Here is a 21,548-nt window from a genome sequence, read left to right as displayed (position 1 = left end):
CGCCCCCCAACACCCCGGCCCTCCCTGGGGCTGTATGCGCCCCCTGCCAGGGTGCTGGCACTTGTCCGCACCCTCCCCGGGGCTGCCTGCCAGCCGCTGTCCTGCAGTGTCCAGTAGTGCCCCAGCCATGGGCGTGTGTCCCGCTCCTCAGGGCAAACACAGCCCCCAAGCACAGGGGCTGCAGCTGCCCCTGCCCCCTCCCCTGGCGCGTGTGGCCACCCCAGGGCACGTATGGACAGCTGGCTTCTGCTCCCAGCCCCTCCTCCACCAGCAAGCACAATGACCACGAGAAGCGGGGGGCTGGGGACTCTTTATTGCTGTTGCCACGGGGGAGGGGCATCTCCCCGGCCAGCAGCACCCTGAGAAGCCCGAGCCACTCTGGATGGAGAGCGCAGCTCCCAAGCCGTTGTCTGCAAACATGGAGGGCACTGTCCGGCCTGCAGGCACCCACAGCGGGCGTCAGTCCTCACTTGAGCTGCTCGGGCCGGGGCCCCCCAACTCCCTCCGTCCCCTGTGTCGTGAAGCCCCTGCTGCTGCTCTCCAGGACAGAGATGGCCTCCAGCAACCTGGAGAACCAGGGCCTGGACAGGAGTGGGGTGCTCACTCACACACGAGGGCCCGCACTGTGTCCAAGGCTCGTGGCCTGGCCTGGCCCTGGGGAGAGAGCAGATGTGTGCACAGTGGAGCGGGGGCCAGCAGGGAGGGGCTCAGGTCCCACTGTGCGGGGTAGGGCCAGGGGGACAGCAGAGCAGGCAGTCTCGAGAGCATCCCCGGGAGGGCTGTCCCACCCCTGACCACTGCCCCGCCCAGCTCACCCATACGAAGGCTGGCGGAGAACTGGTAGACAGCGGACACCAGGGCTGCCAATCGGCTGGAGGCCAGACTCAGAACGGGGCCTCGCGAAGGCGCCCTGGGCGGTGGGGCTGAGGGCCTGCAGTGAGCTGCACCGTGGCCTGCCTGGCCCTGCCCGCTGGGCACACCCGTCCTGGCCTGGCTCTCACAGGGGGCGAGGCAGGGCCAATGCCAGGCCTCACAGCCCTGAGCCGCCCTGACCCCGCTGTGCGCATGTTCCCAGCCACTGTCCAGAGGCGTCTGGGCCCCACTCGCCTCACGGGGCCCCGACTCAGTCCCTGCTCCCCGGAGGCGCAGGCACCGGCAGTGGACGCCCCACTCACAGCCTGGAAGCCACGCAGTCCCCCCAGCACCTTCTCATCCACGCGCACGGGGCCCTTCGGCCGGCAGTGCAAGGCCTCGGCCGCCAGCCGCCCACTTGCCCTGTGGGGCAGCAGCAAGTCAGGCAGCCCTGGGAGCCGGCGCTCCATGGCCTCTGTAGCAGGCAGGATGGCCGGAGGTCAGCGGTCTAGCCCTGGCCTCCCTCCAGAAGGGTGGAGGCAGCCTTACCTCTCAGTGCCTCCTGGAATCCCACAGCACGGCCTGCAGCGCGACCTCTGCACGGGGGGCCTCACTGGGGGCAGGTGGGAGAGTGGGGTCTTGGGGTGGCCACACAGGGGCCTGGGCTCAGGCCAGGGGTGGGGCAGATGCAACCCAGGGGCTCACCAGCTTCTTGTCCCAGCCTCGGCACGGTTCCTTGGTGGCCCGTGGTCTGGGCAGAGGGGCGAGGCTCAGCAGTGTCGTGGGCATCTGAGGCCTCTAGGGGCTGCAGGCACAGATGGACAGAGCTAGAACTCTGTCCCCTGGGCCTCACAGGCTCCTCCCTGCTGCTCCCAGACAGGAGACAGAAGGACCTGTGACCTCCCTGAAGATCCAAAGCTAGGGCGGGCAGGGGCAGGGCCTGGCGCCTGGGCAGCTCAGAGCATGGACGGGGACACAGGCAGGTCCTCCCACCAGGGCAATGGCTCCAGGAGCTGCCCTCAGCAGTCTCCCAGCTCAGGCACCACCTCAGGGGAGGCCTTAGAACCCCGTCCAGGTGGCCAGTAGGGGCAAAACTCTCACCTCCACCAAGGACCCCCACGGTGCCCACACACCTGCCCAGGGCCAGCCACAGCCCACACCCCCCTGGGCCAGCCTGTCTGGGAAATGGGGCCTCCGGCTCCGCGGGATGCGTGGGCTGGGCCTGCCCGGATGCCACTGTCCCTGGCCCGGGTCCTAGCAGTGAAGAAACCGCCCAAGAGGGCACGTGCCTGAAACAGATGGACCCCAGAGCAACAGCAGGTGCTGGGACTTGCAGGCCACAGGTCTCCAGGTCAGGAGCGCCTGCCAGCGCCAGCCCAGCCCAGCAGGCTCCCAACGCCCCTCCCCCTCCCCAAGCTCCCTTCCCAGGCCCCACAGCCATGACCCGGGCTGCCCACCCAGATGCACCCAGGGCCTGCAGGGAGGCGGCCCCAAGCCCCAGCCCAGCTGCACCCTCACGCGCCCCTGCTGCTGTGCGTACCTCGGAGGGAGCTGGCAGCCCTCGCCGTGAGCAGCAGTGGCGCTGGGGGCTCCATCCGCTCGGAGGCTTTCTGTGGCCTCTTGAGCTCACGCTGGGCCCCGATGCCCCCGAGCCACAGAAGGGCCACAGCCGCGGCCCAGGCCCAGGCCCAGCACGCGTGGCTGCGGGGATCAGCCTGTGCTCACGGGGCAGCAGCGTAGAGGTCCCAGCGCGGGGGCGACCCCGGGCACACCTGGCAGCCGCCTGCGCCCCTCTATGCAGAGCAAAGCAAGGGCGCCCCTCTGCCCCAGATCTGGCTCCAGAGGGAGGGCTCCCCCGAGCTCCCCACCCACCCACCACCGCCTCCACCACCCCTCTGAGGCAGAAGGAGCTGCACCGACCCAGGACTTCTCTGGTCCTTTGCAAACAGACCCCTGAACACCCCACTCCCACCGCCTTCCTAGGGGTCCCATTCCAGCTAACTCTGCGGCTCAGCACCTCCCTGAGGTGATGGCTCAGCACCGGGGGGTGGGGGTGGGGGTGGGTGGGGTGGGTGATGGCTCAGCACCGGGGGGGGGGGGGGTGATGGCCCAGCACCTGGGGGAGCAGGAGGTGATGGCCCAGCACCGGCGGGGGGGGGGGAAGAGGTGATGGCCCAGCACGGGGGGGGGGGGCAGGAGGTGATGGCTCAGCACCCCCCGGGGGGGTCCGGAAGTGATGGCTCAGGTGTTGGCAGCTCGCCGCTCACGTGGCAGACCTGAACGGAGTTCTGGCCTCCTGTCTTCTCCCTGGCTCAGATCTGGCCACTGCAGGCATTTGTTAAGATTTCTCTGCTTTCCAAATAAAATGAATTTTGTTAGAGGAACTGGAGCCAGCACTGTGCCATAGCAGGTAAAGTCACCACCTGCAGTGCCGGCTTCCCACGTGGGCACCAGGTGGAGCCCCGGCTGCTCCACTTCCGATCCAGCTCTCGGCTGAGCCTGGGAAAGCAGAAGGCCCCACCCGCGTGCAGACCTGGAAGAAGCTCCCGGCTCGACCGGTCCAGCTCCGGCAGTTGCAGCCATTTGGGGAGTGAACCAGCAGATGGAAGATCTCTCTCTCTCTGCCTGTCTTTGAAGTAGACAAACACACATTGGAAAGAAGAAAACAGAGGAGCCCCGAGGTGGGCAGGCACTGCCATGGTGAGTGTTCCCCAAGTGGCAGCCCCTTCCCTTAGGCTGAGGGACACTGGTGGGGCTGGGGGAAGCTGACCCTTGGCCCTTGAGGGATGGAAGGCTCAGGACTGCCAGCTGCCGCCTCTGGTGGGGAGGACGGCACTGGCCCCGGTGGACAGCATGGAAGAACGCTCCAGACCCTCCAAGGGCAGCAGTGGAGGGTGGGGGTGGAGAGACTGCGCCAAGGCTGACCGTGAGGGCTCAAGGCTTGCCCAGGGCCCTGCCCCCTTCCTGGCTCACTCCAGGGGCAGCACGCGGCTGGAGCTTGGCCCTCAGGAAAGCCCTTTGGCCTGCACACCATTGCCCCAGCACGTGCAGCACTGGCACGGCCTGCACGGTAGCCCCCACCCCACAGCCACCTGCACCACCACCCCATGCAGGCCTGCCAGCCCCCACCCCACAGCCACCTGCACCATGACCCCACGCAGGCCTGCCAGCCCCCACCCCACAGCCCCTGCACCATGACCCCACGCAGGACTGCCAGCCCACCACCCCATAGCCACCTGCACCATGACCCCACACAAGACTGCCAGCCCCCACCCCACAGTCCCTGCACCATGACCCCATGCAGGCCTGCCAGCCCCCACCCCACAGCCACCTGCACGCCTGCCAGCCCCCACCCCACAACCTGCACCATGACCCCATGCAGGCCTGCCAGCCCCCACCCCACAGCCACCTGCACCATGACCCCACGCAGGACTGCCAGCCCACCACCCCATAGCCACCTGCACCATGACCCCACACAAGACTGCCAGCCCCCACCCCACAGTCCCTGCACCATGACCCCATGCAGGCCTGCCAGCCCCCACCCCACAGCCACCTGCACGCCTGCCAGCCCCCACCCCACAACCTGCACCATGACCCCATGCAGGCCTGCCAGCCCCCACCCCACAGCCACCTGCACCATGACCCCACGCAGGCCTGCCAGCCCCCACCCCACAACCTGCACCACCACCCCACGCAGGCCTGCCAGCCCCTACACCACAGCCACCTGCACCATGACCCCACGCAGGCCTGCCAGCCCCCACCCCACAGCCCCTGCACCGTGACCCCATCCTTCAAGGTGCAGATACAGTGCTGCCGGCAGCGCCTGTGCACCAACTCCACCCCACTGGGCCTACAATGCACGCCAGCTGGCATGCAAGAGGACCATGCCCACGGGCTTGGGGCTGGACTCTAAGACGCTCACTGCCAAGGCGCATGCGCCCTCGGCCCCAGCACCAAGCTGTCCCAGGTGGGGGCCTCAGGCCAGCTGCTGGCTCCCCTCCCCTTCCGCCTGAGGCGGACAGCCTAGGTGGGACAGACTTCCAACTCCAGCGCTCGGACGGCTGCGCCCCACACTGCAGTAGCTGCGGCGCAGCCTCTCTGCCACCTCCAGGCAGCAGGACGCTTGAGCCCGGCCCACCCCGACTGTGGGCATCTGGGGAGTGGACAAGGAACAGGTCTGTTCCTCTGCCTTTCAATTAATAGGACACACACAGTCCTAACGGCCTGCAGGGACGTGGTGTGCCAGTCAGGGCCACAGGGGGAGGGGAAGGGAGGCAGGAGATGGAGAAAGCCACTTCGTCCAGCAGGACAGCATCACCTTTTATTCAGGGTCCATCTCCACCACTGGCCGGGCCAGGAGCGGAGCTCACGCATCACATGGTTCTGCCACCTCACAGCCCAGCAAACACCCAGGATTCCGAGCGCAAGTGTCCCTGAGCAGGACGTGGACCAAGGCAGGGCGGGCGTCCAGCACGGGCAGGGGCAGCCCACAGGGATCCCCACTGCCACCATGCCCAGGCACCTACCTGGGTCACAGCTCCACACCAGGACCTGCAGCAGGCACACGCGCCCCTGGGCAGGGCTGGTGGGAGGCCCGCCCAGGCCACAGCGGCCCAAGGTGACCCCGCCCCACGGGACGGGGGCAAACCACAAAGGATTTTAAAGGAACTCATCAAAAAGCAGTCACAGAACTGGAGCTCAGCTGCGGCGGCCTCACCACTCGCCCAGAAAGGCCGGGCCTCCTGGTCTTGCGGGCTCAGGGCCGCTGGCCTTCAGGGTGTCCTGTGCGGGGTGGGGGGAGGGGTGCTGCTGGTGATCCAGTCGGTCCCCACGCTGACCGTGCCTGCTCCGACAAAACGGCCTCTCACAACAGTCCCCTCTGTGGTCCAGACGCCTGACCTGGTCCACAGCCTCTGAGGTCCATGAAGCAACCTGGTTCACGTGGGTGGCGGGGGGGGGGGTGCTCCGTGCACAGAACAGCACCGGGGGGACTCTGGGGGCTCCACCCGCCAGGGACAGGACCAGCCAGAGGTTCAGAGGGGAGAGGTGGAGGCAGCCGGCCTTTACCCCCAGTGGCAGGGGCGGCTCCCAGCTGCTGTGTATGGCAAAGGACAGCACCTTGTGGTCAGAGTGAGCAGGTTAACTCTCACTCAGCAGGAAACAAGGCAACCACAGCTCTTCTGGAAGGATCTTCCTTATTCAAGACACATTGTGAGCGGCTGGGGCCAGACCCTGCCTCTCCGGATCCCACCACCCACGGTGGCCCCACGGGGCCTCAGCAGGACGCGGCTGTACCACCACCACGCATGCAAAGTATCTGACGGGCACTGAATTTTATATTTTTAAGTGACCAAATCTAATGAAATGAGAAGCAGGTCGACTCCAACAGGTGCAGAAGACAACACAGGAAGACCGCGGCCTGCCAGCCCGCCGGCCCCGGGAGAGAGGAGGGAGCCGGGGTTCTCGCGCCTCCTCCAAATCAAATTACACGTTTTGGTTTTTGCTTTTCCTTTTTAAGTTTTTAAAAAGCTAAACCCGGGATCCCAGCAGTCTGCCCCGTGCTGGGCAGCGTGTCCGGCCCCTCCATCGGGCTTGGGCAGCAATCACTCCTGTGCTATGCTCCTCAGCACGTACTTGACCGTGTAGGCGAAGGCTGCAAACCCAACTATGACAAACAAGTTCGCCAGGGCGCCGCCCAGGAGTCCATGGTGCCGATGGGCTTGCTGCAGCCCCGCAAGGTTGGGGCCGGCCCCCGGTGCGTGCCCGTTGAGAAGCGGAACCCCGTTCTGGCCATGGTGCACCTCCCCGTCTGGAACCACGTCTGGTAAGGGGAGCGTCTGGGGCCTGCTACTGAGTTCGTCTTGTGCTTTCTGCTTCTGTTTGATTTCCTACGACAAAACACCGAGAGGCCGCGGTCAGGCTGTGTGAACCAGGTCCCGAGAGACAGCTCCAGGGAGGGCGCCTCAGGGAGGCACGGCCATCTCAGCCAGCCCGTGCCGCAGACTCTGCACTCAGCGCGATGCCGGACCGAGGCCCCAGTCACCGGTGACCCAGCCAGACCCTCAGCGGTCCAGCGGGCGGAAGGTCACCAGGCCCGCAAGCTCCACAACCACATGGCACAGGCCTGGCCCCCAACATGGCTGCCCCTCGGGCTCCAGGTGGAGAGGCCCCGGTGGGCACGAGGACCACTGGGCCCTGTGAGACGCCTGCAGCTATGGACGCTCGGGCACACACGTGTGATGGGTTTCTAAGGCAGGGCGGCGACACAGACTCCAGCCGTGCTTCCTCCTTACCTCCACGACATCAGGAAACAACTCGCAGAAGACCTTATCTCTCAGGTTAAACGCTAGGCTCTGCACTGCCAGCTGCCTCTTCTGGGGAGAGAGGGGAACATTAGCCAGAGCCACCTTCAGGGCCTCTCAACAGACTTCCGAAAGGCCGGTCAGGTCTTCCTCACGGCAGGCTGGCTCACGACCCCGCCCAGAGGAGGGGGCACAGCAGGGTCAGACCCCCGCCTCCAGCCCCCTCCCAGGTTGGGGGCACGTGCACGGCAGTGGCAGGCCTGCGAGATCTGACGCGCGCAGAAGCCCAGGCAGAGACGGACGCTGAGACCACGCTGGGGCCACAGCTGAGTCACACAGAGCAGCGTGGTCTCCGGCACACGGCGAAGCCTGCGGCGCCTCTGCCTGCTGTGGAGGAAGGCATCCCAGGCCCGGGGCAGCCACACCAGGTGCAGGTGCAGGTGACGGGCGCCCCACATCTCACCGTGAAGTCCGAGGTCTCCACGCTGCCCAGGGTGGGGCCTTTCTCCACCATGAAGCTCAGGAGCCCAGTCAGGATGGTGGACACGGACCAGGCTGGGTTCCACGTGTCAGGGTGGAAGTCCGTGATGGAGAGACACAGCCTACACGGAAGGGGCTCCGTGAGCAGACGCAGGCACGGCCCTCGGCCACGGCTCACAAAGCACAGCAGCACCAGGAGGCGCCTTACCTCGTGTTGCACTTGAACCTTCCATTGGGAGTTATCATGTAAATACTAGGAGGTTTAAAAGGAAATTCTCTAGGGAAAATTAGTTTTCCATGATAATAGCCACCTGTATCAAGAGAAAGGAAGCAAAGAACGCTGCCCATCGCAGGACCCCACAGCCTTCTCAACCCACAGTCCTCCCCAGGAGGCCAGACCACCCCCACCCCCACCCCCCGCCCTGCAGGAGCCCCAGCTGACGCTGGACAGCCCCCGAGGGCCCACACAGCTCTGGTGCCTTAGGGGCGTGGAGGGGCTCTGGCTACAAGATTTAAAAACGTTCACCACTTACTTGGAAAACACTAAAACCACAAAGAACAGGAGAAAACACCCAGCACACGCCCCTCGCCACACGTAACCACCACCCGTTTCGGCGCACACTCTACACGTTTGTTTGATGAGGATTTTCATGTGCACCAACCGTGCTGGAACTCCCTGGCCACGTGACTTCCCATGATGCACTGGCAAACACGCCACTGATCACACGCACCCTGCGGGGCTCACAGGCACCCTCCAGGGCTTGTCACAGTGACACGCCCTCTGCACGCATCTGCGCAGCTGCTGCCCCACAAGGATTCCTGGGCCACAGCAGAGTGCAGCAAGGCCAGCGGCGCACTGACGGAGTGCACGCCTCCTTTTACGCGGCGCCTCCCACAGCGCCCCCAACCCGTCCCTGGCAGCACCGCACAAAACCTCCACACACAGGCGGACAGGAGGCTCAAGTCCAGGGCATGTCCCAGCTGGCCGTCGACCCGGGTAAGCCTGCGGGACAGCGTCTAAGCCGGTCAGGGGCCTGCTGCTGCCAGCTCTGCGTGACACGGAGGACGGCTCAGCCTCGCCAGCTGTCAGGAGATCCGGGGTCCTGGGCCTCCCACGGCCACCTCAGCTCAGAGCTGCTCCGAGGATCCCAAGACACCAGGTGCCAGCACAGAGCAGTCTCTTCTGTTCACGCCCCCCCCCCCCATCTGACCCAGCAGAACAGCCTCCTTCCACTCCGCTCTCCCCAGCTGTAACCCCGCCGATGCCAGGGGCTGGCGGAACCCCGACCCCCACCATGCGCCTGCAGACACGCACACTGCAAAACCAAACCCCACCAGGACCTTAACTTGCACGAGCCAAACTTAAAGAACGTTGTTTACAAATCAAAGATGCTCAACGCACAAGGTCCACCGAGAATACAGAACTGGCCTCGTCCTTACCTTCATAAGGGGTCATCTCAGGGCCTCGGACGACATAGTGCCTGAGGGAGAGAGAACATCACGTGGCATCTGAGGACAGTGACTTCCCCAAGGCCAGGGCTGACGGACTCAGATTTTCAGCCCCTGCGCTGATGGGTGACAGCCACAGCAGGCCCAGGCCCAGACGCACTTTCCCTGCTTTCTGACAGCACCACAGGCTGTCCCCTCTCCCTTCTCCACGAGGCACGTCTGTGTCCACAACACAACATGCACCAAGCCGATCCTCCCTCGTCCCTGAGATCAACTGAGACGGGGACCTCCAAAGTCTTCCATGCTCCAGCCCACTCCCCAGATGCCTCCGACAGCCAGGGCTGGGCCAGGCCAGCGCCGATGCGGGAGGCAGATGTGCTCAGGAATGACCGCAGTGCGCCAAAGGCCCTCCGCTCAGCTGAGCTTCTCAGGATACGTCACTAGGATGCGCTTGTAAGTTTACACACCAAGGGTAACGGGGCACTCACTGCTGTGTCCCACACCCCTCCAACTGCTGTTCTTGGAAAAACCAGAGACGGACAGCCAGCAGTCTCACACAGAGCCAAGCCTCAGAACAGAGGCTGGGGGAACACGGCCCCCACCCGGAACACAGGAGCGCGGAGAAAGCAAGCCGGCGGTGCGTGTCCAGTGCAGGATCGAAACCCCGGGTGCCCACCGTGCCTGTCTTGACTCCAGCTCAGCTTCCCGCTGTTGACGGCCCCACACAAACACGCTACCTGCTAGCTAAGGGCTTCCGGTTTTGTCTCAGTTCCCATTTTCATTTTATTTGGAAGTCTGAAAAGCAGACACAAATCTTCCATCCACTGGTTCACGCCCCAGATGCCCACGACAGTCAACGCTGGGCCAAGCAAACCAGGAGGCAGGAACTCGACCAGAGTCTTCCCCGAGGGTGGGAGGGACCAAGTACTGCAGGTGCCACCTGCGGCCTCCCAGGGTGCACACCAGCAGGACTAGGTCAGAGGCAGGGCAGGGGCCAGTGCTGTGGCACAGTGGGTAAAGCCGCCACCTGCAATGCCAGCGTCCACATGGGTGCTGGTTCGAGTCCCGGCTGCTCCACTTCCGATCCAGCTCTCTGCTATGGCCTGGGAAAGCAGTAAAATGATGGCCCAGGTCCTTGGGCCCCTGCACCTGCGTGGGAGACCCAGAGGAAGCTCCTGGCTCCTGACTTTTGATTGGTGCAGCTCTAACCGTTGCAGCCAGTTGGGGAGTGAACCAACGAGCGGATGGAAGACCTCTTTCTCTCTCTGCCTCTCCTTCTCTCTGTGTGTAACTGACTTTCAAATAAATAAATAAATCTTTAAAAACAAAAAAAGATGCAGGGCACCAGGACAGCCCCATTGCACCCAGCGCCCACCCTAGCTGACAGGGGGACTACTGTCCTTGGGATTTGTTCCAGAACACTGTCCTGCAGCCTGTGGGCGTCAAAGTACACATCCAAGTTCCTGATACGAATGGCACAAAGCATTTGCACAACACCGCACGCATCCTCCTGGCAACTGTCAGTCATCTCGGGGTCACTGAGACCTGAAGGCGCACGCTGCGTGCGCAGTGGTCACACTGTGCTGTTCGGAAAGTGACTAAAAAGCCTGTCGATGCCCCATATTCAAATACTTTCCATCCGAGTTGGTTAAATTCACAAATATGGAACTCACAGACAAGGAGGGGCAACAGTACTCAAAAAACTGTGTTAGGGACCAGAACAAGGCTGGCTTAGAGCAACACACGGGGCTCCCAGGAACGTGGCCTTAACTTATTGCTGATCCCAACTACCTCAGAAAACGGGGACGAGAACGCAAGACCCCAGCGGGGGCAGAGGAGAGGGGACTGGCCCTTGTGCTCAGAGCCTGTGGGCCTCAGCACACCTCTCAGAACTGTCAGAAAGTTCTCTCCGCTAAGGAGGGCGACACCCACGGAAGCCAGAAAAGCATCTGTGCAGGCCTGAGCCTGTGGTGGGGACCACTGCCCACTGCGCAGAGGACGCCCCAGGCTGACCGTCTACAGGGACCAGTGCCCACCGCGCAGAGGACGCCCCAGGCTGACCGTCCACAGGGACCACTGCCCACTGCGCAGAGGACGCCCCAGGCTGACCGTCCACGGGGACCACTGCCCACTGCGCAGAGGACGCCCCAGGCTGACCGTCCACAGGGACCACTGCCCACTGCGCAGAGGACGCCCCAGGTTGACCGTCTACAGGGACCACTGCCCCACTGTGTAGAGGACGCCCCAGGCTGACTGTCCGCGGGGACCACTGCCCACTGCGCAGAGGACGCCCCAGGCTGACCGTCCACAGGGACCACTGCCCCACTGCGCAGAGGACGCCCCAGGCTGACCGTCCACAGGGACCACTGCCCACTGCGCAGAGGACGCCCCAGGTTGACCGTCTACAGGGACCACTGCCCCACTGTGTAGAGGACGCCCCAGGCTGACTGTCCGCGGGGACCACTGCCCACTGCGCAGAGGATGCCCCAGGCTGACCGTCCACAGGGACCACTGCCCACTGCGCAGAGGACGCCCCAGGCTGACCGTCCACAGGGACCACTGCCCACTGCGCAGAGGACGCCCCAGGCTGACCGTCTACAGGGACCACTGCCCCACTGTGTAGAGGACGCCCCAGGCTGACTGTCCACAGGGACCACTGCCCACTGTGTAGAGGACGCCCCAGGCTGACTGTCCGCGGGGACCACTGCCCACTGCGCAGAGGACTCCCCCATGGGGGAGGGGTCCCAACCAGTGAGGATGTTCCCAAGAATCGGCAGAGGTGAGCCACTCATGGAACTTATCCTCATATCCACTGACCGTGTGCTGGGGCCACAGCGTACACTCAGTGTCAGGGACAAGGAGAGCTCGGCCCAAGGGGCAGCCAGTGCCCAGGGGCTCCACCCCACCCCAGCAACCTCCACCTCTCTACGCTGGGAAAGCCAGCCTCCATCCAACCTGGAAAACAACCCCCAGTTTGTTTTAATTCAGTTGACTCTCTTTTCTCTGCATTAAAAAATTCAAAAAGTGGGGCCAGAGCTGTGGCATGCTGGGTAAAGCTGCCGCCTGCAGCGCTGGCATCCCCTATGGTCGCCGGTTGGAGTCCCAGCAGCTCCACTTCCGATCCAGCTCTCTGCTGTGGCCTGGGAGAGCAGAAGAGGGCTAGGTCCTTGGGCCCTGCACCACTTGGGAGATCCAAAAGAAGCTCCTGGTTTCGGATCAGCGCAGCTCCAGCTGTTGTGGCCAACTGAGGAGTGAACCAGTGGATGGAAGACTCCCTCTCGGCCTTTCCTCCTCTCTCTGCCTAACTCTGACTTTCAAATAAATAAATAAATCTTAAAAAAAATCAAAGAAAGTATTTTCTCAAAGTCAAAACCCAGCATCTTTCAAACAAATGGGTTTTGGGGACTCAGTTTGCATTTCATTTCTGACATCACCACCAGCAAACCTGGGAACACCGAGGCTGCGCAGCCCCGCCCTTTCAGCAAAGCTGCCAGGGAGCGCAAGGTCCGGGACGCAGGTCCTCATCAGCCCCAGGGTCAGGGTCTGGCCCCACCACACACGCTGCCGGGCAAGACAGGCTACTTCCGCCACCAGAAGCAAAAGGCGGGGAGCCCAGCGGTGCCGTTCCTCCTCCGAGCAGCGGCCGCGGGCCCCGCACACCCAGAGCCCCCCAGCAAGGGCTCTCGTCCAGCCCTGCGTCCGGTGTCCCTGGCCAGCGTCCACCCACTCCTGAGGAAGACACAGAGCTGCTTCGGCGCCGGGCCGGCACTCACCACTCCAGGATGTTGGAAGGCAGGGGCTCGGCGCAGATGTAAGGCACCGGGTCTTTCTTGATGCGCAGGTAGTCCTGCTTCAGCCTCTGCGTCGCGGTGGTCGGGGCTCTCTTGTTGCTGTTGCTGCTCATCTGTGAAGACAGCCGGCGCTCGCCAAAGCAGCAGGTGTGTGACCACGGCTCTCCACCCTCAGACCCCGCATCCTTCTCCGCAGACCCTCACGGGCCTGAGCCCCAAACCCTGATGTGTCCATTCCAGGCCCTGAGGAGTCTTTGTGTGTCCTGCAGTGACCATCTCCTCACACACATCACTGACACGCGTCACGGACACACACAGCATGTCACCAACACACACAACACGTTGCCAACACAAACACTGGCACATACATGTCACCGACACGTCACGGACACACACGATACATTGCCAACACAAACACTGACACATCACCGACACATCATGGACACACAGAACATGGGTTGCCAACACTGACACACACGTCACTGACACACACACACCATCAACACATAACATGTCACTGAAAAAAAGTCATTGACACACTGCCACTGACACACAACACATCACCTACACAACATGTCACCATCACGGACACATCACTTACACACATCACCAATACATGTCATCAACATATAACATGTCACCAACACGCAATGTCACCAACACATGTCATGGACACACATTACCAACACATCACTGACACACAATACATCACGGACACACACATCACCAATACATGTCACCGACATACAGAACACATCACCAACACAAACACTGACACACATGTAAACCTACACACAACACACCACTGAGCACAGGTGCCGAGGGCGCCCTGGAAGCTCTCCCCCCCCCTAAAGCACTCAGGCGGGATAAGGCAGCCATCATGAACGGGACAGGCTGGGGAGAGCTGAGGCCAGTGTGGACCAGCTCTAGAGGGCAGCTGTGTGTCCTGAAGCCCCCAGAAACCTCACACCAAAGACACGGGCGCATGCCCAAACCAGCCTGCCACCCAACATTCACCACGGGCCACAGGTGCAAGCAGGGGACAGGGGAGCCTCTCTCGGCGGCGTGAGAGACTCAGAGGCGCCCGCTGGGCAGAGGCAAGGTGTTGTGTTCCTGGGACAGCGAGCCTGGGCAGTGAGGGGTGGGGATGAAACTGGTCAGTTAGCCAAGCTGCGCCCCAGAGGGCTTTAAGCTCTTCTCTCAGAAAGGCCACGTGGGGCCAGCACTGGGCACAGCAACCCATACAAGTGCCAGTTCGAGTCCTGGCTGCCCGTCTTCCAATCCAGCTCCCTGCGAATACCCCTGGGAACGCAGCGAAGATGGTCCAAGCACTCGGGCCCCTGCACCCACATGGGAGACCTGGATGGAGCTCCAGGCTCCCAGACTGAGCCTGCCCGAGCCCCAGCCATTGCAGCAACTTGGCGAGTGAACCAGCAGATGGAAGACCTTTCTGTCTCCCCTGTCCCCCAAACCTGGCTCTGTAAGGAAGCAAAAGAGGGTGGGCGGGAGGCCCATGCTGATGGCCACAGCTCAGCACAGGGCGTCCAGGACAGCAAGGAGCGCTGGGCTTGGGGAGCAAGAGAACAGAGTGCCGCCAGGACACCAGGGCCCCCAGCTATGCCCCCGGGTTGAGTGGGTGGTGACAGGGACACAGGCTCCCCACTGCCAGACCTCGGAACAGCCCCAACTCAATGTACCTTTCAAATTTTTATCTGCTTACGTGAGACAGAGTGTTCTCACCTGCTGGTTCACTCCCCAACCTATGGGTGGGTCAGAGTTGGAGCCAGGAGCTGGGGACTGAACCAGGCCTCCCACATGGGCGACAGCGGCCTGGTTCCTTGAGCCATTGCCCCTGTCTCCCAGGGTCTGCATCGCAGGAAGCTGGAGCCAAAGCGGGGAACGAGACACAGGCGCTGCTCTGTGGGCTGCAGCCCCCCTCACCCGCCCCGCACCCCTTTTCCATACCAGAGTTCACCGTCTTCTTGAGATAGAAAAGCAAAAAAGTCCTGCAGCTAAAAATAAAGTGTGAAAAACACTGGTCTAAAACACGACAGCGAGAGGACACGTGGGGATAGGCAGGATGGAGACCAGGGCAGGAGCAGGAGGCCAGCACGGCGGCGCAGCGACACCTTGTGACGGGTCAGTCCCGCCCTGCCCCGCCCCCTGCAGCCTCTCCAACCCATCTCACAGGGCACTCCCCAGCCAAACGCTTTAAAGATGGCCTTGGACATCAGGGGCCGCTGGCAATGGCCCAGTCAGCGCAAACCTGACCTCAACCCCATGCCAGCCTCAGGGCCTGTACACTGCGGTTCCCTGGGGACACCCACACACACACTCCCTGGCCCCCCTGGCCTCCCCACGGCCTCCTCTGCATCTCCAGACCACGGGCCCCGTCTGGCTTCTCCCTCCACAGAGCACAAGACGCTGGCTGTTGGCAGCTCTTTGCCATGATCAGGGCCTGCAGAGTGAGACTTGCTCAGGGCACCCACACAATCCTCTCGTGGGCCTAACCCCAGGACCACCGCCAACCCCTGTGTCTCCTCCAGGGGCCCGCGACCCTCGTTCCCACCGCATCACTAACAGCACATCAGCCTCCAGTCTCCACCCTTCAGCTGTCTCATGCACTCCGGTCAGTGCCCAGTGAGACCTCCCGCCACCCCCACAGCCCTTCCACGCCCCAGCCAAGCCAGCGAGCATCAGCCCTGCCCCGGCCAGCTCAGCCCGTCCTCAGCGCCCCCGTCACGGCCCGGCTTCAAACCCTGACCCCTTGGCTGCCTCCCGGCCTGGCTCGAGAGCCACGGGTCCCAAAGCCCACCGGTGGACTCCAGGCTCTGACCCTCCTGCAGGAGTCTGCACCAAGAGCAGGGCCACCGTCCAGTCCACTGCCTCGCGCTCTGGCTCAAGATGCCCGAGGGGCCAGGGCTCAGCCCCTGCCCACAGCCTGGAGCAGAGCCACTGCCACACTCGCTCCAAAGCCAGCTCCACGCACACAAAACCATTCAGGGGCCAGTGCTGCGCTGCACACGTAAGCCACCTCCCGGGATGCCGGCAGCGCTCGTGGGCGCCAATTCAAGTCCCAGCTGCTAACGCTCCTGGGAAAGCAGTGGAAGACGCGAGTGGGACGGGGCTCCCGGCTCCGGCCTGGCCCACAGCCCTGGCTGTCGTGGCCACTCGGGGAGCGAGCCAGCAGACGGAGGCCCCTTCCCTGTCCGCCCGCACCCAGTCACTCCGCCTTTCAGATAAAAAAACCAAACCTCCAGTACAGGTTAATTCACTCTTCCCCGTGTGCGACCGCGTCTGAGCCGGTGGGCGGCCACCAGTCCCCCCGCTCGGCCACCCCCAGCCTCCCGCGGGACGCCCACTGCCGCGGAGGACGCGTGTCAGGCTCCCGGGCACGGACGGTCAGCGTGCAGCCAGAGGCGGCCCACGGCGCGCGCGCGCAGGCTGCACCCAGAAGCCACCCCGGGCCCCTAACTCAAGCCGCGGCGTGGCAGACCCTGGCTGTCAGGCGGGCACGGGCCAGGTCTCCCGGCCGGCGCGGCCCTGCCTGGGAGCGGAGCACCGTGCACCACCGCCTACAGGCGCCCTGGCCAGCGGGGGGCCCCCACGTCTCCTGTCCGAGCCGGGCACGCACACTGGCGCAGCGGCGTTCACCCGAGACGGGCTGGAGAGTGACCCGACGTCGGGGGCCGGCACAGCGACGCCAAGCACGGGCAGGGCCCTGCCCAGGGTCCCCGGCCCCGTCACACCGCGGCACCCCGGCAGCGCGGCCCCGAGTCCCTTCTGCCGGGACTGATGGGGCGATTCCGGTCCCAAGTTCGGGGCGCGGCGGCCCGCATCGTCCTAGAGGTGCCCGCAAGCGTCCCACCAACACAAGGCCCCGAGTGGGAGACCAGCCCCGCGGCCACCCCCGGCCCGGAGCCCGCCGCCCCGCCTAACCGACCCCTGGCTTCGCGCAGGGACGCTCCGGGCCGGGGCCCCGCGGCGGCGGCGGCGGCGCGAACGAGGACGGGCCGAGTAGTGCCCCGCGGCCCCGGCCCCGGCCCATCTGCCCGAGGCCCCCGCCCGCACACGCTCACCTCTCCCCGTCGCCGCGCGTGGGCCGCCGCCGCGCTCAGGCTCGCCGTGGTCGAGGCCGGAGCAAGGTGCGGAAGCGTGGGGCCTGCGACGGAGAGAACCGTGCCGCGCCGCGCCAGGACCCAGCCCTCCGCATCCGCCGCCGCCGCCGCCGCCGCCTCAGCTTCCAAGATGGCTGCTCCCGGGGCGGGGCCCTGGCCCGCTTCCGCTTCCGGTGTGCGGGCCTCTGGGGCGGCCGCTCTAGGCGGCCCGGAGGACGTCGCCCGCGTCTCCCTGTCCCCGCCAGCCCCGGAAGCTGCGCCGGCGCCAGGAGAGCAGTCAGCGCGTGCGCACAAGCGGACAACTCCGCGGGGCGGGGTCCCAGGTGGTGGTGGGGAGAGCGGCGGGCGCGCTGGAAGGCGGCTTCGTGGCTTCGTCCGCCTCCCTGCGGGCTGGCTGATTTGACTCCCCGGAGCCTCGGGATGACCCCGACCGCCCTCCGGCCTGCGTGCGGGAAGCCGTCTAGGCCACCCCGCCCTGCAGTGTCCTCCCCGCGGGCCGCTGAGGGTCCAGCGCTGGCCTTCTCTGTCCACTGTGAGGCCATGGGACGTTCAGCCGTAAAAATGACCGAATTTCCCGCCGGCCCTGAGTGGGGTCCCGCTCACAGCCCCGGCCGCACCGCCCGAGTTCCTCCCGCCGGCCGTGCAGGGCCGCGCGGTTCAGACCCCGGGGCCCGCCGCTCGTCCGGCCCCGCGCCAGGATCAGTCTGGGGCTTGCTGCGGGCCCCGGGCACCCTGATTTCCTGTGGTCCAGCCGTGGCCACGCCTCGGGCAGAGTTCAGGCCCGGGGGCAGAAGCGGAGGAGCGTCCAGCTGTCCGTGGGTCCGTCCGTGGGAACCTGGCCGCCCTCCCCCGCCCCATCCGGGGTCCTGCCACCCCTACGCAGGGCGGCCCAGCTGTCCTGAGGGTGGACAGTTTTGTCCAGGAGGCCGCCCAGGTCCTGGATAGAAGCAGAGGCAGATCCTGGGCTCACCCAGGTACACAGCAGGGGCAGGCCTCTCCTGCCTCGGGGTGGCCCTGTGTCCGCGGGTACCAGTGGACTTGAGAGGCAGCAGGGGTCCAGGGCCCCAGCCTCCTGGGTGGTGCCCCAGGGAGAAGCCGCCCGAGCCGGGAGTGGCCTCTGGTCAGCGGGATCGAGGCCACCCAGCAGTCTTGCCCCAGAACTGGTGGCCTTAGCATGGAGACCAGGACGGAGAAGCGAGGCTGGCCCCAGGGGTCTGCTGGGATTTCCAACCCAAAACTGCCCCTTGGAGGGGAGGGTCCGGTAGGATGCCGGGGCAGCTCTCAGAAGGGGCTTCCTGCCGGCGGCTCCACGGGTGCCAGGGCAGCAGGCAGAGGGGACAGCGGCCTTGGCGAAGGAGGCCGCCCTCCGTGTGGTGACGGCGGCCTAGAGACCCGGGAGGGTCAGGATCAGGAGGGGTCCCCAAGCCCGCCTCCCCCAGAGGGCCTGTCTGGCCAGGGCTTGAGGAGGGGCCCAGGGGAGCCCCGTGCTCTGTGCTGGTCCCACACCAGCACTGGCGATGCCCTGCAGCCCGGGGTACGGGGGGCACAGGGGAGGAAAAGACGTTCAGGCCCACGAAACACCAGGCACCTTCAGTCCCTGGGCCCGGCCTGGGGGGACACTGGCCACCCCTGGTCACCTCTGTGGTGACCCAGTGAGCTCAGGGGCTGGGGCCCAGCAAGTCGGGGCCAGCGCCCCTCCTGAGAGGACTGAGGGGTCCACAGGACGCCCACCAACAGCTCCTGCTCCTGTGTTTTTTTTAAGGTTTACTTATTTGAAAGGTGTGGGGGCTCTGGGTCCCCGGGACCCGCGAGACTCTGCTCCGGAAGACGCGGGACACGGACGACTCTGCCCACAGCCTGACCCCAGCGCGCAGCACAGCCAGCAGTAAGGAAACAAGCCGGGTCGGTCTCCAGGCCCGGCCACCGTCCCGCACCACCAACAGGTGGAGGCAGACGCCTTTGGTGACTGCTGGGCCTGGGCCTCACGCCGAGTCCTTCACTGACTTCCTCCTGCGTGGACAGTCCCGGATGCCAGCTCCTGCAAACTGCCCCTTCTCTGTTTCAGTCGCAAGACGGCGGCGGAGAGGCGAGTGCGGAGCTGGCGTTTCTGGGGGTTTGGCAGTGCAGTGCAGATTCCTGCGAGGAGAAGAAGGAGACCACGGAAAACACTAACCCGGGACAGCAGGTGAGCGACACAAAACTTCGTGAAGCTCCAGTGACGTGGGGGAGCGAGTCGGCCTTGAGTGTCTGCTGGCTGATCCTGGCCAGGCGATCGCCGCCCGTAACTCTTGCAGTCTTTGACTCGTTGGTTGATCTATCCCCGCTTGGTGGCCTGAGACTGTGGGAGTCTCGTTGCCGTTTCGCAATGAACTCCTGAGTCGAGATGGAGTCACTGAGGGCGCACCTGCTGCTTTTCCTGCCGCGGGAGCCCAGCGTGCTAGCAGTGAGCTTCCGACAGACCTTTCATACGTTTGGTGTGACGACAGAAACGCGATAGAAACCGGATTCAGTCCAAGGCCCAGGCAAGTTGATGGGATTCAGAGGCTTGGGCTTTGAGACAAAATCATTGTAGACTGCTGGTTCTATTGAAAGGAACGGAATGGATGAGGCAGGCAGTCCAGGTAACTCTGGAGGGTGTGTTGAAGGTAACCGTCCAGGGCACGTGGGGCGGGGCAGTGCAGGCTCGCTCTCTGCTGGCTTCCCCGAGTGTGGCGGTGGCTTTGCCGTGGCTGAGGGCAAAAGAAAACCATTGAGTAGCTGCGGGAAGGTTGCGTAAGTGCCGTGTCGGGGACCAAGGGGCGGGAGGAGCCAGCCCCCGCTGTGCCGAGTTAAAGGGTGTCAGCCCCGTGCCGCAGGACAGTCTGAGAGTCCTTAGTTTCGGTTTGTTGAAGTAAATACGCGACGAACTGCACAGGATGTAAAGAACCCTGGCGGGCCCCAGTCGATGAACGTCAAATTCCGGATGTTGCCGATTGTCCTCCACAGGAACCCCAGGTGTCCCCCCGCCAGGGTACAGAGCCGCGGGGTCTCTCTGGGAAACTGGGCTACGTCTGAGAAATTAACAATAAGGGGATAACAGACACTTTCAGAATGATGGAAAACGAATGTAACAGCAGAAAAAAATCCCGTAAGGAATCCAGTCCCACTGTTGGCATCGTACCCCCCCACTGGGGGATAGCTCCAAGCACGGAGCTGGCCCCCAAACATGGTGGAAGCGTTCGGTATCCGGGCGAAATGCTGAGTTCTTTCCTTTCATCGGGAAGCTGGGGCCGCCGTCCTCGGCAACAGGAGCAGGCGCAGCCCAGTCCACGGTGCGCAGTGAGGGCGGGTGGGGTGGTGAGGTGTGCTCCGGCCCCGACGCACGGGTCAGAACGGCCGTCACCCCGAGGAGCAGTTCTGCAGGCGCCACCGGGTCCCCGGGGAAGTGAGGGCGCCGTCTTCCTCCCTGCGGGGAAGCGAGGGCGCCCTCTTCCTCCCTGGGCAGATCTCTCGTCTGGGCCCGCGTGGGGACTCTCCCTCTGCGTTGCTTTTTGCTGTTTGGGTTGTGGCGATGACAGAGTCCACGCCGCCATTTTCTCGGCCGCCGGCATCGACGCTGGGCCCCCGGTTCGGAGCCTTTCTGGTCTGGTTACTCGAAGGGGGCACCAGACCCTTCTCCAGTGTCTGAGAAGACAAGACCATGGCCTCGGCCTAGGGGCCGGAGGGCTCAGCTCCCGGGAATGCGGTAGCTCGTATTCATGTGTGTTGTATGTAATCTATTTATAGTATGCAGGTACATTTACCCCCTCACCCCCGACTTCGCCGATTGGAAGTGTTTTTCTGCCCGCGACACTGGTTCTCCCATAGGTAAATTTTAAAATTAAGAGTGAAAAGAGCGGTAGCCCGGAGGTTTTGGGGGTTGTCCCCTTAATTCCCCCTTTTCTGTTTTAATAAATGAGTTTTAAGTGTACGATTGGCTCGTTCAACAATGGCTTGGCCCTGTGGATTATAAGGAATACCCGTTTTGTGTTGAATTCCCCATTCTGAAAGAAATGTAATCAGTTCGTTAGTGGTGAAGGCCGGGCCGTATCTGCATAGGCAAAGCCCACGACAGCAACGTGGCAATGGCGGCAGTGGCGTTTTCTTGGTTGGAGGCAACAGCCCGAAGAGACGATGAATAAGTATCAATAATATCCGCTATAAGTTTGGGCCTGGTGGGGCCGGCGCTGTGGTGCAGCAGGTTAATGCCCTGGCCTGAAGCACCGGCATCCCATATGGGCACCGGTTCTAGTCCCGGCTGCTCCACTTCCAATCCAGCTCTCTGCTATGGCCTGGGAAAGCAGCGGGAAATGGCCCAAGTCCTCGGGCCCCTGCACCCATGTGAGAGACCTGGAAGAAGCTCCTGGCTCCTGGCTTCGGATTGGCGCAGCTCTGGCTGTTGCAGCCATCTGGGGAGTGAACCAGCGGAGGACCTCTCTGTCTCTCTCTCTCTGCCTCTCCTTCTCTCTCTGTAACTCTGGTTTTCAAGTAAATAAATAGAACTTTAGAAAGAAAGAAAGAAAGAGAGAGAGAGAGAG

General features: G+C 63.8%; 2 protein-coding genes and 1 non-coding gene across 4 annotated transcripts; 1 reads left to right on the top strand and 2 right to left on the bottom strand.

Annotated features, from left to right (window-relative positions):
• Positions 1–294: 294 nt before the first annotated feature.
• On the bottom strand, positions 295–2,932 carry C1QTNF12 (C1q and TNF related 12; the record flags this gene model as incomplete). Its single annotated transcript, XM_089301596.1, has 4 exons — positions 295–1,275; positions 1,402–1,465; positions 1,558–1,657; positions 2,393–2,932. Coding segments are annotated over 4 exons (1,095 nt in total), but the record flags the coding sequence as incomplete, so codon positions are not given.
• Positions 2,933–6,170: 3,238 nt separating this feature from the next.
• On the bottom strand, positions 6,171–17,119 carry UBE2J2 (ubiquitin conjugating enzyme E2 J2). 2 transcript variants are annotated; one of them, XM_051840551.3, is made up of 7 exons: positions 16,954–17,119; positions 12,857–12,987; positions 9,075–9,115; positions 7,843–7,945; positions 7,618–7,756; positions 7,146–7,226; positions 6,171–6,740 (listed from the first exon to the last, which is right to left on the bottom strand). In XM_051840551.3, the coding sequence occupies exons 2-7, from the start codon at positions 12,985–12,987 to the stop codon at positions 6,456–6,458; spliced, it is 780 nt and encodes a 259-aa protein (XP_051696511.1). In that variant the 5' UTR covers positions 16,954–17,119; the 3' UTR covers positions 6,171–6,455. The 2 variants fall into 2 exon arrangements, with proteins under 2 accessions (XP_051696511.1, XP_089157719.1); XM_089301593.1 differs by lacking the exon at positions 9,075–9,115.
• A 717-nt stretch (positions 17,120–17,836) lies between these two features.
• Positions 17,837–19,192, top strand: LOC127489281 (uncharacterized). The gene is made up of 3 exons (XR_016211341.1): positions 17,837–17,966; positions 18,755–18,877; positions 19,058–19,192. It is a non-coding gene; the product is annotated as an uncharacterized LOC127489281 (transcript).
• The last annotated feature ends 2,356 nt before the right edge of the window (positions 19,193–21,548 follow it).

The sequence above is a fragment of the Oryctolagus cuniculus genome, chromosome 7 (genome assembly GCF_051225735.1).
Source record: "Oryctolagus cuniculus isolate XC-2025 breed Fujian yellow rabbit chromosome 7, ASM5122573v1, whole genome shotgun sequence".
Taxonomy (NCBI): Eukaryota; Metazoa; Chordata; class Mammalia; order Lagomorpha; family Leporidae; genus Oryctolagus; species Oryctolagus cuniculus.
Note: the sequence above shows the minus strand (reverse complement) of the source record. Positions and strands in the feature narration are given on the sequence as shown.